We start from the raw sequence: 17,117 nt of genomic DNA, 5'->3' as shown, positions 1-17,117 counted from the left end.
TTATATTCCATAGAATCTGAGTCTAATTATTATTAGATTAAAAACCATGTTATTTAACCGAGAAAAAAATGTTCAATCATTGATTTGTAGACATTTAATTAACATGTACGATAACTTGCATACAAATGGATTTTTAAAAAAAAACAAAGAAAAGAAATTCAACTGTGTTTGATACACCAGGTGTGTTTCCCATCACCACTGTCAGAGACAAACATGGTAATGTAGATCAACTGTCCTGTTCACTTCCCCTACTCCATAGAGTGAGTATGGGGCAGCAAGATTCCCTCCCTAATGGGACTCCATTAACACTTCTTGTCCCATTTTGACCACTAGGTCAACATCTATAAAGGCGAGAAAGTCTATGGTCTTGGCTTATGTCTGTCAAATAGCAAAAATAAATAAATAAATAAATAAATATCACTGATCACGCAGATGTAGTTAGCATTACAATGGAATTTACCATGTATGGAGTTGTTTCCATGTCTCGTTGTGCTCTACCACACATGTCCCTATAGATGACTGCCGGTAGATAAAGACATGTACACTCAGTGGGCACTTTATTAGGTATACCTGTTCACCTAGGCATTCATCTAATTATCTAATCATCCAAAGCTGAGGCCGCAGTGTGCACAGGCTCATCAAATTGTACAGTTGAAAATGGGAAAAAACATAGCCTGGTTTGATGTATCTCAATTTCTGCTGAGACACACAGATGGTAGGGTCAGAATTTGGCACTAACAGCATGAATCCATGGACCCAACCTGCCTTGCGTCAACAGTCTAGGCTGGTGGAGGTGGTGTAATGGTGTGGAGAATGTTTTCTTGGTGCACTTTGGGCCAATTAATACCAATCAATCATCTCTTGAATGCCACAGCCTATTTGAGTATAAAGCAAAGCAATCAAACAAGTCATCTCAAACCGGTTTCATGAACATGACAAGGAGTTCACTCTTCTTCAGTGACCTTCCCACTCACCGTATCTGAATCCAATAGAACACCTTTCGGGATGTGGTAGAACGGGAGACTCGCAGCATGAAAGTGTGCCTAGAAACTCTGCAGGAACTGCGTGATACAATTATGTCAACATGGACCAGAATGTTTCCAACATCTTATGGAATCCATGCCACAAAGAATTGAGGCTATTTAAAGAGCAACGGGAGGCCCTACCCTTATTAGTATAGAGTTCCTAATAAAGTGCTCAGTGAGTGTATGTTTAAAATATATATCTCGAGAAGTATAATAGATTTTATGAGGATGTGCTCTAGGTCAGCGTTTTCACAATCCTCATTTGGGAGTATTCTTACAATGCATGTTTCCTGCCTTAACATGAGGTCAATAGTGTCATCTTAGTGTTACCCAAGTGCTTGTGCTGAGTCACTGTGTGCCTAAACATTTTGGCTCGTTTGGTTCTCTGGCTGCTGCTTTTTTGCAAGTTTTTTTTTTGCAAGTTCCTCCTTTATGCAGAGCAGTTCAAACTTGCTTGCGTCCCTCAAAACTGCTGACTGGTCTCTGGTTTACACACTTCCCGGATGAATTAGACTTTAGTCATAACAAAATTAATAAAGATTGGGTTTTGTTGTTTTTTTTAAACAGAATTTTAGGACTCCAGAATTTTTTCACAGCCACATATTCCATGATCAAGTGCTAAATTTAAAAAGAAAGAAAAAAGTAGCAGTTACATTAAATGAGGACTAAACATGAGTAATGAGAGACACTAAGCACATAATTTGGAGGAACATTTATCAAAAATGCACCATAACTTCATTACAATCTTAAAGAATAAAGATAGACATTGCATTTTCTCTTCATGTCATTCTCGGTACATTACTTCAAACACACAGTACAAATTGAAAGAAGACGTGGTGTATGCATGTATGCAAATAAATGAAAATAAACGATTGATACGTACAAATTTTACAGCTTCTCACTGGACACCATCGTCTTTTAAGTTCACCATGGTGCCAACGTTCACGTCATTCAAAAATCGATGCCGTCTTTAAGTAGAGAACTTGTTCTGTGTGCTGTTCTTTTGTAGATCACTGAGTCTTGTTCTCAGCCAACTTCTCTGGCTCAACATCGAGGTCAGTTAGACAGCAGTAGCACATGATCTGGGTGTATTTTGTGATGGCGGCTGGCACGGAACATGATGGCGTGAGAGCAGGAAGAAAGACGAGACAGGGTCAACAAACTATCAGGAGCACATAAACAGTTGCAGGAGTACTGAGAACTGCAACATGGTTGGCACTGCTCGTGTTATGGTTTTTTTTTAAAGCTCAAACTTACTGCCAGTATTCAACTGAAAGCACTTCCATCTAGATGGTCTGAGAAGACTTACATTTACATTTATTCATTTAGCAGATGCTTTTATCCAAAGCGACTTACAAATGAGAAAATACAAGCAAAAGAGTTTTATGCTCTACTGACTGAGCTAGCCAGACTTCACTGAATGGAGCGGAGGAAATATTAACCTTCACCAAGCATCAATTTTAAAGAGGCAGTGTTGCTTGAGAACAAGGTGGCAATGCTATGGACTATTCAGAAGTCCAGTATATATTTTAATCTGGCCAATTTTTAAAGGCAGCACACAAGTATATATCATTGCCCAGCAAGCATATTCCATAATTTTGTGCATCGCCTCAGGTACAGCAAGCAGTCTGGGCAAATTTGGTTGTGGGACTTTACCAGGGAAATTGGCCAAATATAGCAAAAATCTTGGCAACGTTGCAATGATTGTTACCTTCGAAGGTCATCTCAAACCCTTTCCTTGCAGGTAACTTTGTGGTTAACAAAGTGTTACCTTTTAAGATGCTTACTTCAGAGGCACTGAGGCAAAATGTCATCAGGTTGGTGAACAATTCTGAGAACTGAAATCATCCAGCTCCTAATGCTATTACAAATCAAACCTTTAGCTGTCAACAGAGAGTTTGGCATTTTTCATCATTAAACTGTTCAAGAACTACTTATACACTCATTCACTCTGTGAAGGATCACAGACACTCTCTGTCTCTCTCAATTACACTGCATTGGGCTTGAGTTTAAAACTATTAGTCGAACGAATAAACGTAAGCATAAATGTTAAATCACCATCATATGATTTCATCATCATCATTGTCTTACATATTATGGTGCTAAAATTAAACAAATACTTTTCTCAGACTAATGCTGCAAATCTACAATAAACAGAATCAGGATTCTTACCACTGAGCTGACCGAACCATTTCGGCCTCTTCTCCTCAGGCAGGTAGATGCAGAAGCAGTACACAGGTACACCAGACAATGCAATGGCTACTCCTATGAGGGAATTGATTGTGTCACTATAGAGGGGCACGATGACCAAGAAAAGACTGCACAAGCAATAGATGAAGGGAATGAGCAATGTCAGCTGGAAGAGAGAAGCCAGAAAAGACAGAGGTATAAATTTAAACAAAAAAATGACAAATCCGACACATTAGTCAGACAATTGATTAGTTACCTTCACTGGTCTGTGTCTGTCTGGCTGTGTGAAGCGAAGGTAGATAAGTCCCGCCACAGATAATCCAACATACAGCCAGTAACTGAAGCTGAAGTAATTGATTAGCAGGAATACATCTTCCACACATAAAAAGATCAGCCCCATCACACCCTGTAAGCATAAACACACACCAGTTAGAAATTGGAATCTTTAAAAGTTGACTTTATGAAATTTTTATGCAAAATTTGCCCCACCACATGAAAAATAAGGAATCCAAAAGGATGGATATTTAAACGAAATGGTGTTTCTCTAGGTTGGATGGTCCACAAGGACCTCAATTTACAAGGTTTAGGGTTGATATGTATGGGAGCAAACGGAAAAACAAAATGGCGTTATGCAGCTCCACATGTTACAAATGACCAGAAATTGTACACCCTTGTGGTGACAAAACAGCTATGCAATGAGGAACAGGCAGTGACAAGTCTTTTCACTGAACAAAATCCTCTTCAAAACAGTTAGTTTGACAGACATGTCTCAGCCCTATACCTTACCCTTCGACCATTACCCTTTAACATGCCAAAAATGGGGATCATATGGGAAAAAAATAAACGAAGATTGCCTCTTTAGCATATATTATGAGACATTAGCAGGACATAATCTGTGCTGTGCATATATATTGTTATGAAAAAATCATCAGAAAATCTTTAACACATTTGATATATATTATAATCTAATCTTAGTGGTTTATGGGCTCCAGATTATTATTATTTTTTTACCATGTCAGGCTTATACATTCAAGCTGGTGCAGCATTTTAACCTCACATGGACCAGTCAGGAAACGGCTTTGTGCTTACTATACGTTTTTGGAGTATCTTGGTTATAATGTTGCTTAGATATGAGAGAAATAATATGATGATTGCAGTGAATTATTTATATTTCAGAAAACTAGTAGACAGTGGATAGCTTCAACTCCTCTGTACCATGTACTCCTACACTAAATAGTATGGTAATAAATTTTTTTTTTAAAGTACACCATTACTTGTACATAACATATTTGGCACCCAATGTTTAGTACAGGTTTTGGGACAGTCAGCAAACTGTGAAAATTATGGAGTCCAATCTGTGGCTTTGGTTTCTAAGTAGACATCTTGGAGTTGGAGCTTGTACAACAATCATGTTGTCCAGGACACAAATTCTCCTGATGCTGCAACACCTTTACGACTCATACAGTGTAAAACCAGAGAAAAGTGTAGGGCGAGCCTTACATTGAAGAGGAGTGCAGGAACAGGAGTGTAGCGGTCAGAATGAATCAGAGCCAGGCTAATCGGGAGGTGGCCCTCTCTCGCCCCCACGAAGAACAACCTGCCACAAGAAGTACACTCAGAAACTGAGATGCAAATTGAAGGTGTTATTTCTGGGATACACAAAGCAGGATTGATTGAAATTGGAAACAAAATGCAGAGTCTTCACTGTGTAAATGATCGTTACCAGCACGCACATCTACATCTACAACTATTTTCTAATTAAAGGCCAAAAGGTACTTGTGAATGTAGCTGTAATTATTGTCACATTACAAATGAGCATAATCAGAGACAATCACCTGGAGGAAGCAATGATAGAGGCATTCAGTCCTCCATAACAGGACATAGCCACGGCAATGGGAATAACCCAGCTAATGGGTCCCAGTACCTGATTCCCAAAAGTCTGTAGAAGGAGGGGGGGAAAAAAAAAAAAGAGTTTCAGATGGTCAATTAGAGATCTGCATTCAGAACGTAATCTCCTAAATCTGATCCATCTATTCAGTATCTTTTTTTTTTTTGGTGTCCAACAATAGTAGAGTTTGTATCAGAATTAAGGAACGCTTTAACAAAGAAATCATTAGGGAATCAGAGGATGCAATATTGTATCAAGTCAAGTGCAAACGCTTACACCCCCCCTGGTTTCTGGATGGAAAAAGCCCATTTACCTCTATTTTTACTATTCAACTTATCTACAAAAAGAAAAGTATTATAAAAAGTTGAAAGTGAAATGTGAAAAGTTCTCTATCCTCATGAACTGGTTTAAATAAGGCAATGTCAGAGTTATTTGCAGGGATGCATATTACAGTGGAGATGACACAAAAGGCATATACAGTATATATTATAGAGTTTTGTACTGGCACACACCACTGCGACTGCATCACTGGCCATGAAGGAAGGTATGTCCAGCACCAAGTAGTATGCCACATTTGTCAGCAGGTAGATGATAGATACAACTGGCATGGAGATGGCAATGGCTAGGGGTAAATTCCTGTATGGAAAATAAGGAAACTCTGACTTAAAATGTCAGTGGACGGCTAAAATTCAACTGCTGCTATGTGACTGCTGAAATCTCAAGTCTTCTACGCGTGATCAGTTCCATGACCATGAATTTCTATTTGTCTATCAAACATGTTATTTTCACATGAAATGATTGACTTTTGGTGTCATAATTAATGACAGAATGTAATCAGTGGTTTACATTTCATTAAAAATTCTCTATCAAATCAATACCTCTCTGGATTCACAATCTCCTCCGTGACAAAGTTGAGCGTGTCCCAGCCGGAGTAGGAGAACAGAGCCGAGTAGAGCGCGAGTGCAATGCTCCCAGCCTCCATGGAGGAGCCCTTGAATGAATTCTCAAAGTTCTGTGTCTCTCCTGTGAAATGAAACATTAATATTCAAGAAATTCTGCGCAATGTTTTTACCAAAACGGTAACCATTCCATGTTGCTTAGGATCTCAGCACATTCTGACCTAATAAATATGAGAAGTGTATGCTGCTAGATGGAGAAGCAGGAGTGTTCTCAAAGGGAATTTGAGTGGATGAACTTTCTTAACCTTTTCAGCTTAAAATGACCATAAAAATGATTTTTACTAAAAAAAGAGGAAAAATGCTAAAAATAATTAACACAAAACTGAACAGAAATATATAATATATAGTAAATTATGTTTTTTTTAAAACTGATAGCAAATGTGTCCGATTTAAAGGTGAACGTTTGCACCCCCATGGTTCATAAATGCAAGAAAAATGAAAATATATCTCTATTTTACAATTTAATTAACTAACTAACTAACTTCAAAACGTAAAACAAGTTGAAATGTAAAAACGAAATGAGGGTGTATCCTGAAACGATACCATTTAAAACAAAAGGTAAAATATTTTTCAAGAGATTTTAAAACAAATAAACTAAGGTGGAAAAAAAATGTTAAACGTACAATGTTTGATTTTGATGGAAGGTAGCTGAAGCTAGCTGTTTTGAAACGCAAAATCCAAAAATATACAGCCGCCCTAACCTAATTTTTTGAAAATATCATGCTCAAGTTTGGGTGAGATAAATAAGAAATAATGAAAATTTATATCAGCCTTCAGTTCAGACCTAAGGAAATGAATATCGGACACCAAGCACGTCTTGGCTGATCGACTACATTTGGCGTAAGTGGAAAATTGTGTATCTTAGTTTCTCTCTGGCAAAATTGTTCCAAGTGTAAATGTGATTGGTGCATTTCAGCGAAATGACATACCTTGAATTATTTTTATAACACCGATTGCAATGATGAGGATGAGGGACAAGATCTTGGCGTAGGTAAAGATATCCTGGACCAGAGTTCCCCACTTCACATAGGCACAGTTTATAAAGATCAGCACACCTGAGACGGAAAGGAAGAGTCTTTTAAGATTGAGTTTAGATCTTAGAGAAGTCAAGAGGACAGGTGAAGCAAGAACCTAGAAGAAAAAAAGGGGAAAGTCATGATGTAGGTCTTCAGTTTTCCCTTTATTATTATTATTATTATTATGATTTTATTTTTCAAATTCATGGCAGGGGAGCATGTTTGCCTCGCATCTCCAGGGGTTGGGGGTTCGATTCCCGCCTCCTCCCCGCATGCACCGAGTTTGCATTTCTCCCCCCATGCTTCGGGGGTTTCCTCTGGGTGCTCCGGTTTCCTCCTCCAGTCCAAAAACATGCATTGTAGGCTGATTGGCATTTCCAAACAGTCTGTAGCGTGTGAATGTGTGCGCGATTGTACCCTGCGATGGGTTAGCACCTCATCCAGGGTGTGCCCCAAGTCCCCTGGGAAAGTCTGCAGCCTCTCCATGACCCTGTGTAGATTAAGCGGTGCAGAAAATGGATGGAAGGAAGTTCATACCAGGATGTTGGATCAGCTGTAGCTTTGCACCACTGGTGCTAAAATAAAAAAAAACCAAAAAAAAACCAAAAAAAAAACCAAAAAAAAAAAACAATACAAACAAAACAAAACCCCGAAGAATTTCCATTAGGATCTATAAAGATCTTTTTATTTTATATTATATTAAAATACATAACTACATAAAGGCCAGAAGGCCGGAATTTACAAACAAGCCCTCTAACCAATCCCTACACGTGTTATTATGTACAGCCATCGTCCTGCCTGATCAATCACCTTCAAAGTAAGAATTTGTGTATGTTCAAAAAGTAAAAAAAACCCAAAAAGGCGGGATTCGGAGATTCATATTTGATTCAAATGTTTGGACAGAGTGCTGTCTTCCACGTCTGTCTCAAACTGTTTCTACAAGTTACTTTGTAGAAATCAAAATGTGACAGCTGACTTACGAGACATCATTGCCGATATCTTCACACACACTTAATGTCCTTTACATTCATTAGGTGGCCATCTTGGCAACCAGGCTCCTATCTACTTAATAAACCAGAAGCAGATTCACAAGATCCAACAAGAATGGTGTAAAGGATGTGTAGTTATTGGCTCCAATAACTCAGCCCCTCAGGTTGCTCCGGCTACTGTGGCTACCAACAAGATTATCTCTTTTTGCTGAGGAATGGGACGTAATACAACCACCATGTTGAGCAATACAGCTTTCCCCATTCATAATGTAAGCAGCGGCCCATTTCTGCTCAAACCACACCCAACTAAATGCCGTCTAAAAAGCACGGGTTCACTAGTGGAAAGAAAACATAATAAAAACACTCGCAATATGTAATCTCAGTATTAATATTTAATCTCTATCGAGCACCGCTACTCTGCAGCTATCATTTTGGGTGTTGTCTGTTTCTGCTCAGAGGTACTTGTTCAGGAATAATAGCATACTGGCATAACGCCAGTTCTTCTTCTCTTTCCTGTGTGTGTGCATTTATTGGTGGGGGGCGGGTGGCTGCTCAGCAACCACTTCTCCAAAAAACAAATCCTGGCTCACATTAGTGACATACGTCATGTGTTTGGATGAACGTGTGCTTTCGACTGTGTTTACACATCAGAACGGAAACTCTGTAGTTACTGGTAAGGGCCAAGCCACTGAAAATGCGGTTGACGCATTCAAAAGGAAAATGTCCACATTTAGGAAAGATAGATAGCCACGTGAACTTTGTTTAGACCTGGGACGAGTGCATCACATGCTACTCTTTCACCTAAATTCCTAACTAGTTGTGTCAAGGATACGCAGACAGTCATGAGGCCCAAAAAAAGATTCAGACTGCGATAATAGATTGGCCTGGTTTCCAGAAACACAATGGAACAGCTCTTGCCAAATGACTAGTCCTGAGAAATAAACTACCTAATGGTGATTTTTTTTTTTTTTACAATCCTGTTCAGTTTAAAAAGCCCGTTTGTTGCTCTCTCTATTTAAATTATTTGATTTTTTTAAGAACAGTGATGTACACAATAATGGTCAGTGTTAGGAAGTGACCAGGGGATGAGCAGGGGATCTCCAAAAGCATGAAATGGTCTGCCGCAAGATTAATCACACGGATGTAACAGTGACTAACAGCATTTACTCCTTGTATGCCATGCTGATAAAATCTTACACCTGACAATGACACATCAGAAGCAAGATTAAAACTTGCTGGACCTGCTTTTTATTTTAAAAGAATTTCTGAAGAGCAGAGTTTCATCCAAACTGCAGACAAATCCCATTTCTGCTCTGAAACGTCTGTAAGGCTGGTAATCAAAATAAGAACATTCATATTCATAATTTGTAACAATTATGGGTATATTACAATTAATGAATAAGACTAAAACGTTCCTGTCAGAAATCCTGTCAGAGAAAGCTCATGCTAGACAGCAGATTCGAGCTAGCAGACAGGTGTATTAACACTTATAGTTCTTATGTTAATCCTGTTAGGTTAGTGAGAAACTGAAGCAGATTGGTCATCCAGAAAAGATTTACATCATTAGCTAATAATCTGGATTAAGATCATTACAATCTATGAATATGACTAACAAGTCCTCTCAGAAATCCTCATGTTAGATAGTGGACTAATGCCATGTTAGCTGTTTTATATTAGCAGTAAATACCCAGCTGGCTAACATTTAATATTATTAACATGTATGTCTAAAAATCCTATGAGATTAGCTCATGTTAGACAGCTGATTAGGATTGATTAATATGACTTAAAATCCTCTTAAAATCCTGTGAGGTTAGCTGGTGTGCTTATGTTAGCAGTAAATCCTGTTAGTTTAGCTAATGCTTCCTAGCTGCCTAAAGTTATCCATTAAGGTCATTACAATCTATGAATATGACTAAAAAACCCTCTTGGAAATCCTGTCAGATTAGCTCATGATGGACTACCTAGCTATCGCTACCTAGCAATTGCTACATAGCTGGCTAAAGTTAGCAATGTAGATTATTAACATTTATGACTACAAATGAACAATGACTGAAAATCCTGTAAGAAATTTTTTTCAGGTTAGCTTATGTTAGCTAGCTGGACATCAAAATCAGTGAAAATTCAAGAGTATGCATAAATGTCACTTAAAAGACACTCCCATATTCTTGTACATAGTACAAAAGACAAAACACAGAGTTGCTTTCATTTCCATATATGGACTCAATGACACACCCATGTGTACTATGCTGGATTTGACTTAACTTGAAAGTGAGAAGAATTATAATACTTTTATGTCCTCTACGTAAGCTCATCTTTTGTTTGCTTGGAGCATCAAAAGCTGAAAGCTAGCTAACATCAGTGATCAGTGTGATAACATTAACATTTCTAGTAGCTATAGCATCTTGTGGCATTATTTTAGTGAAAGTAAAGTAATGTAAATCTTGAAAGTTTAATTATTTTAGCCAATGTAGCTTAAATTCAACAGGTTTATATTCATAATTAGGTGGAAAAAACTGTTTACCAAAATGCCCAACAACACGAAAAAACAAGAACCTTTGACTCACAGATGCAGGCGGCGGCTATGACTCTCACAGCATCGTATGGAGGATGGCATGTCGGGTACAATGCCTCCACCAGGTAGTTAGCAAACGTAAGAGAGATGACAGCCTGGCTCGCCGGCTCGACCAGCAGTATTGATGTCCAGAGGCGGATGAAGGCCAGGAATCCACCAAAGGCCTCCAAGATGTAGGCGTAGCTGGCACCTGATTTGCCAATGGTGGTGCCAAGCTCGGCATAGCAGAGGGCACCGAAGACAGAGAACAAGCCCCCAAGTGCCCAGATGAGCAGCGACAGGCCATAAGACCCGCTGTGCAGGAGAACGCCTTTGGGCGACACAAAGATCCCTGAACCAATCATGTTTCCCACGATGAGGCATACGCCGTTGACCAGAGAGATCTCCCTCTTCATCACCATTCTCTCTGTCTGGCCATCCGGACCCGACGGTGCTTTCAGTTCTGGGTCCGAGTCTGCCCTAAACGAGGGGCAAAGTGCTCGGCGAATGTCCAAGAGTTTCTGTTTCATGCTGAACAACAAGAGGACATGAAATCAGGACTATATTTACAAGAGTACAGACCGTCAAATTTTGGTCTATAAATTTGTTTTGCACAAAATCTTCAAAGTAAAATAAAACAAAACAAACAAACAAACAAACAAACAAAAAACGGTTCCTCAGTGGTTCTTTGAATGGTAAGAAACTTTCTAAAAATGAACATGGGAACATTTTCTGAAAGGAAACCTACCTCACTGTTAGAGAAAAGGGTTCCTTTGAAGGTACTTCGATTAGTTCTTAGTTACCTAAAGCAGTTCCACTTGGAACCTTCTGAAAAGGAAACCCTATGTTGCATAGTGATACAAAAATCCCTTTACAAAATGAAGGAAAAAAAATGTATGGTGAGTTGTAGGGTTCTCATTATTACCTTATAATCTTAATGGTTTCCACAGAGACACAAACTAAGGTTCTACAGAAGTTTCAAGGATCTGTCAGAAACGCATTCCAAAGAGCATGTTTAGGGTTCTAGAGATATTTTCCCTTTTATGGTAGGGTTCTAGATTTAATCGCCCCCCCAATTTATAGTAGGTTTCTACATTAGACCTTGAAGGGTTCACACATAAGCACAATCTGAGGAGGGTTATCAATTTAATGTTGGTTTTTGTTTGGTTTGGGGTTCCAAAGGACAAATGAAAGACCCTTTTTTAGGGTTCTAGATTAATATTTTCCCCCTATTTGTTACATCATTCAACATAGAAGTGTTAAGGTTTTCCCTAATTTGTTTGCTGTGTACAAACCAAAGAACAGTTTTAGGGTTGTAGATGAATATTTTTGCCTATTTGTTAAACAACAACAACAACAAAAAAGCATTTAAGTATTCAAGATTTTGTATGTTTTATGTAGGGTTCTATATAGAGGCCAAAGATGGTTCTAGATTGAAAACAATATTTTGTTTGCTGTGGAGTTTCAAGTGTCAAACAAACAAACAAAAAAATCCTTTTAGATTTCTAGACTACAATTTCTTTTGGAAAAAAAATTGTTGGAACCTTTAAAAAAAGTATTATTATTATTATTAGATGTAACTATTGTGTGTTTATTAAAAATATATGGTCTAAAACTGGTTCATCCTGCAATGTATTTTCATAAAATAAATACATTTATGAATCAAAAAGGTTTTGATTTATTTGTTGTTTTAGACACAATCTCTGATACAAGTGTGAGGTTTTTTTTATATTATTATTATTATTTTTTTTTAAACATGCTTAAATTCTGTGCTTTTGACCAAAAATTCTGAGAACGGTTGCTACTTGTATTATTTTGATACAAACGAACAAGCTAGAATTAGCTTTTAATAGAAAGCAACCATGAAGTGAGCCAGCAGATTGTGCAACATGCAGTAATTCGAAAAGTTGCGCTAAAACATGTCAAAGAATGACACCATGGCTTCCATACCTCTAACGCTCCGATGGTGAATGACAGTAGAAAGAGTTAACTAATGCAGAGTAGAACTGTGTAGATGAATAAGGCAGATTTTTTTCTTTAGCAATCCAGAGGCTCAGCTAAGCACCAGAGCGTGCATGGTGCTGCAATCACAGACAGCAAAGTGTTTTTATACACTGAGGACACTCAGTTCCTTAAGTTCCCCTGTTTATTTTTGGATGCCTGTGCTTGGAGAGTCAAACAGAGGCAGAGAGAGATAAACATAGAGAAAGAGAAAGAGAGAGAGAGAGAGAGAGAGAGAGAGAGAGAGAGAGAGACTGTCTTCCTGTAATAGTGTTGGGGCTCACACTCAACTATAAACGATCATTTCACTATTATAGGAAGGGTTTGGAACGTTATAATTAGGTAACTACAAAATGGGTTCAATTTTAAACTTCTGGATTATATGCTAAGATTATGCAATACGTTTTCCGTAAACTCATTCAGTCCAGCAATGGCAGTTAGAAGAGAGTGTTTACCGTGTTTACCTTAAATTTAAATTGAACATATTTACCGTGACTTTTAGATTTATTTGTATAACCCCTCAGCTACTAAACGCTACAGTTAAGGGGTGTGGGTTATGAGGTATGTTAAATAACGTTGCCATGTTCCGAAGGGCTATTTTTACGACTAAATTGTTAGTCCAGTATTCATGGGAATATGATGTCATTATCTGTAATGGTATAACTATTTCATGAAGTGCGCCGTGATACGATTATGTTCTTATTTCTATAGTAAGAAGTTGGCTGGCGGACACTTCATGTAAATGGATGTAGAAGCTTGTGCAATTGTTGATTAGTGAAGGTTACTGTGAGGTTTATGGAAGGAGTCGGTTTTCTGCCACGGGAAAGTCTTCAGGACAGGGGAGTATTTATATGTTGTGGTTTCTCTGTAACATGACAATCTTCGTTTCTGTCTTACTAACTTCAAGAGAAAGAAATAAGAGAGGCTGGTGAGGGAACACTATTCAGGGTGTACCCCGCCTTGTGCCCCATACCTCCTGGGATAGACTCCAAGTTCCCCGCAATCCTGAAGGAAAATTGGTATAGAAGATGAACAGATGGTGAGGGAACAACTGTTTATAGCTGCTAAAACGTAAGTGATCACAGGAGCCAATTTGTTCTGCGGACATTCCACGGCATTAAAAGTAACTATAAATGGATAAAAAGTATGACCTCTTAGATTAAAAAAAAAAAAAAAAAAAAAGTTAATAGTAATCATCCAACCTTACAATGAAATAAAACTTTGTTTGGAAATTTTGTACTACACAGCAATTCTCGCTATAACTTTTATACATTTATGTACAGTGCCCTCCAATAGTCCTGGAGCGGCAGGGATTATTTTCTTCTTTTTTTTTTGCACTGAAGACATTCGGGTTTGAGATCAATAAAATATCTATATTTACATCTAGACATGTTAAACAACTGGGAACATGGCACCTTTGGATTGTATCCACCCATTTTTCAAGTGATCCAAAATAAAATACTGGTTTCATGTTTCCCAGGTGTATTTAAACAATTAATAGCTCTGAATGTCTACTCTTGGCTTAAGCCCTGGGTTTCACCTGTGAAGACGGCTTTTGTTATTAAAAAGGATAAACCAACATGAAGACCAGAAAGCTGTCTATGGGAGAAAAGCAAGCCATTCTGAAGCCAAGAGGGGAAATCTAACATAGCCATTGCACAAGCTTTGGGCATAGCCAATACAACTATTTGGAATATACTAACAACCAGGCATTGATCAGGTCAACCAAGAAAAACAGCAGCAGTTGATGACAAACATTGAGAGGAAAACACTGTGAAGAAAAAACCCCAAAACAATCACCAACAACCTTCACAGGGCAGGGGTGAAGGTAGCATAATCTACCATTTGAAGAAGACTTCAAGAGCAGAAATACAAAGGCCATACCACAAGATGCAAAATCACTCATCAGCAGTAAGAATCAGAAAGCCATATTGGAATTCACAAAGAAATACAGAGACGAGCCACAAGATTTTATACTGGCCAAGTCAATCACTAGACCTTAACCCAAACTGAACAGCTTTTCACCTCTTGAAGAGGAGACTGAAGGAAGAAATCCCCTGTAACAATCAAAAACTGAAAGAAGCTGCAGTACAAGCCTGTGGGTCAGTGGGTCTCATGCAGTTATTGCAAGCAACGGATATGCAACCAAATAATAAGTGTTCTTTACTTTCAATTCTGTTCCTATAATTTTGCTTGCCTAAAAATTGGGTGCCATGTTCCAAGTTATTTAACACGTCTAGATATAAATATCAGGAAATGAAACTGATATAAATGATCGATCGTCTTGTATTCATCTTTTGATCTCAAACCCAAAGCAGAAGAATTCGTCTTGCCCTTCCGATACTTTTGGAAGGGAATGTATATTATTTTTGCCTCCTTTTGGTCCATCATACAGTCATATCTCTAGGACACTGCATGCTGTTGCTTTCACACTGATTAAGAGTGAGCGCAGCATAGGTAAAGTCTGAAACCTTAGGCAAGCTTGCGCTTGCTGGTATTTCCAGTTGAACGACAAAAGAAAGCAGATGAAACTTTAATGGAGAGCTACACATTTTAATAAAACACAGAACAGTCTCGGGAAGTTTCTCACTACGTTCATACTAGAGCACATACTGTACACAGACCGCATTCCTGACACCTGTATGTTGCTACATTTGTTAGGCATCGTTTGTAATGTGCACACGGTTTCTCATGACAGCATTTAGTTTTACAGAAAGAAGGCAAGAGATGGCACTTTTAGAGATACAACAAAATAAAGGAATAATGCTGTCATGACAAAAAATAATCCTCTTCCTTTAGGCCTAGCATCTACATCATTAAGGCAATGTTCAGTTTGGCACAGCTCTTTTGTGTTTAAAAAAACAAAACAAATTTTATTCACCCTACAGACAGGATACAATAATACAACGTTGTGATGTTTTGACACCTTGATCCACGTTCATGATCAATGTCTATGCTGAATTGGCACAATACTCTGCAAATATTAATGTGAACATAATACCCAAGTACACTGATGATACTGTCTAGTGTATCACTTATTAATACCATGCAAATAATCAAATACTTACTCTTCTTTAAATAGTAATGAGAACCATCGCCTACAGGCACATCGAAGCAGATGGGAATCCAAACCCAGTGTTCATTTCAAGTGTAACCTAACCAACAAAAATAAGCTAAGCGACTTAGCAAGCCCATCATCTTCAGTGCAACAATAAAAATAAATTGTCGATAGTGACCATTTTGAAGCAACCCAATGCAAAAAAAAGAAGTTTCTAGAAATCCGAAAGTGCCAAAACCAGTTGGGAAAAGATCCCGCCAGGTCAGGTGGAGTTCACGGAGACAAAAATCCACGCGGGAAAAACGCTGCTGTAAACACGAACACATTCTACAGTGTCACACCAAACGGACATGATGGGTATTGAAAATAAAACACTCAAAATCCAGTAGCATAAATGTTCCCTCTAGAAGGGTTCAGCGTTACGATAATGATTCAGGCATGCCACAAGTCAAGCGGAATTCAGAGGAACATGGTAGCGATGCTGTTGGCTTACAGGGTGGACACATCACTAGCGCAGGACAAGCGAATTACAACTCCAAGTGATCAGTTTTTCCATTCACTGTACGGCTGGGCGATATGACGATATATCGGTATTGCGATATATTAGATCACAGTAGTCTTTTCTGAGATATCGCAGGTATCGTGATATCTTTTTATATTTAAAAAAAAATTATAAAATGTGATTTTATTTATTCGTTATATTTGATAAATTATATCTTTTAAAAAATGTTTTAAATAAATATTTAAACAATAATAATAATTATAATAAAATTATGAAGTATCTGATTTGATGGCAATACATTTCTGAAATGCATGCTACGTATTTTTTAAATATTATTTTTGGTTTTTTGTTGACTTCAAATAAAAGTATTTTTAAAAGGTTTTTAAACTGTATTGCTAGCTGTTCGTCTGTTCGGTTTGATACATTTCAATGGTATGTATGTGTGTATCATATGATACTTTTTTTGGTCAGATCTCCCACCGCTAATTGCCTGTTAATTCTAATGGTCATGAGGGTTTTCCTTAGTTCACTCACCCACCAAATCAGAAAAAGACAAATAAGGCGGGCGATAAACACGTTGCGCAAAATTAGCCACGTTAAATTGTTATGTTATAATTAGTTGCTGCTTAGTGCAGAACCAAACAATCCAACGCCTCCTCCTAGAAGTCTAAAAATAACCCACGAGATGCTGTACAAACATTTATCCAGCCTGAGACACCCAAGTAGGAGGAGTTGGATCAGGTCCAGTCCACCTCCTGGACTTCTGGTTCTGCAGCAAGGTGTACTTGAGCTTTTTAGCCAGGCAAGCATAACATTGGAGAACTCACTTGCCTGGTAGCTAGTGAATAAATAATGATTTGTCCACCCCATGCTTTACGTCATAATATAACTGTACAACATGGGAAAAACAGAATGCCATTTCAGGTTGATGGATGAAT

General features: G+C 38.1%; 1 protein-coding gene across 2 annotated transcripts; it reads right to left on the bottom strand.

The window, feature by feature from the left end:
* Nucleotides 1–1,722: 1,722 nt before the first annotated feature.
* Nucleotides 1,723–17,080, bottom strand: LOC128609700 (Y+L amino acid transporter 2). 2 transcript variants are annotated; one of them, XM_053628393.1, is made up of 10 exons: nucleotides 12,569–17,080; nucleotides 10,632–11,149; nucleotides 6,992–7,117; nucleotides 5,982–6,126; nucleotides 5,616–5,739; nucleotides 5,051–5,154; nucleotides 4,716–4,812; nucleotides 3,472–3,621; nucleotides 3,198–3,381; nucleotides 1,723–2,130 (listed from the first exon to the last, which is right to left on the bottom strand). In XM_053628393.1, exons 2-10 carry the CDS (start codon nucleotides 11,146–11,148, stop codon nucleotides 2,036–2,038), a joined length of 1,542 nt encoding a protein of 513 aa, XP_053484368.1. In that variant the 5' UTR covers nucleotide 11,149; nucleotides 12,569–17,080; the 3' UTR covers nucleotides 1,723–2,035. The 2 variants fall into 2 exon arrangements, with proteins under 2 accessions (XP_053484368.1, XP_053484369.1); XM_053628394.1 differs by lacking the exon at nucleotides 1,723–2,130 and having other exon boundaries at nucleotides 3,198–3,290.
* Nucleotides 17,081–17,117: the final 37 nt, after the last annotated feature.

The sequence above is a fragment of the Ictalurus furcatus genome, chromosome 7 (genome assembly GCF_023375685.1).
Source record: "Ictalurus furcatus strain D&B chromosome 7, Billie_1.0, whole genome shotgun sequence".
Taxonomy (NCBI): Eukaryota; Metazoa; Chordata; class Actinopteri; order Siluriformes; family Ictaluridae; genus Ictalurus; species Ictalurus furcatus.
The sequence above is the reverse complement of the archived record's forward strand: the minus strand, read 5'-3'. Positions and strand labels throughout refer to the sequence as shown.

Bases quoted from the DNA above. Each gene is read 5' to 3' on its own strand.
- LOC128609700 (XM_053628393.1), bottom strand. From the start codon at position 11,148: ATGAAACAGAAACTCTTGGACATTCGCCGAGCACTTTGCCCCTCGTTT. The intron at 5,155-5,615 runs GTGTGTGCCAGT...CTCCTTCTACAG, and splicing joins CCAGTGATGCAGTCGCAGTG to ACTTTTGGGAATCAGGTACT. The intron at 4,813-5,050 runs GTGATTGTCTCT...TTCTTGTGGCAG, and splicing joins TCTATCATTGCTTCCTCCAG to GTTGTTCTTCGTGGGGGCGA.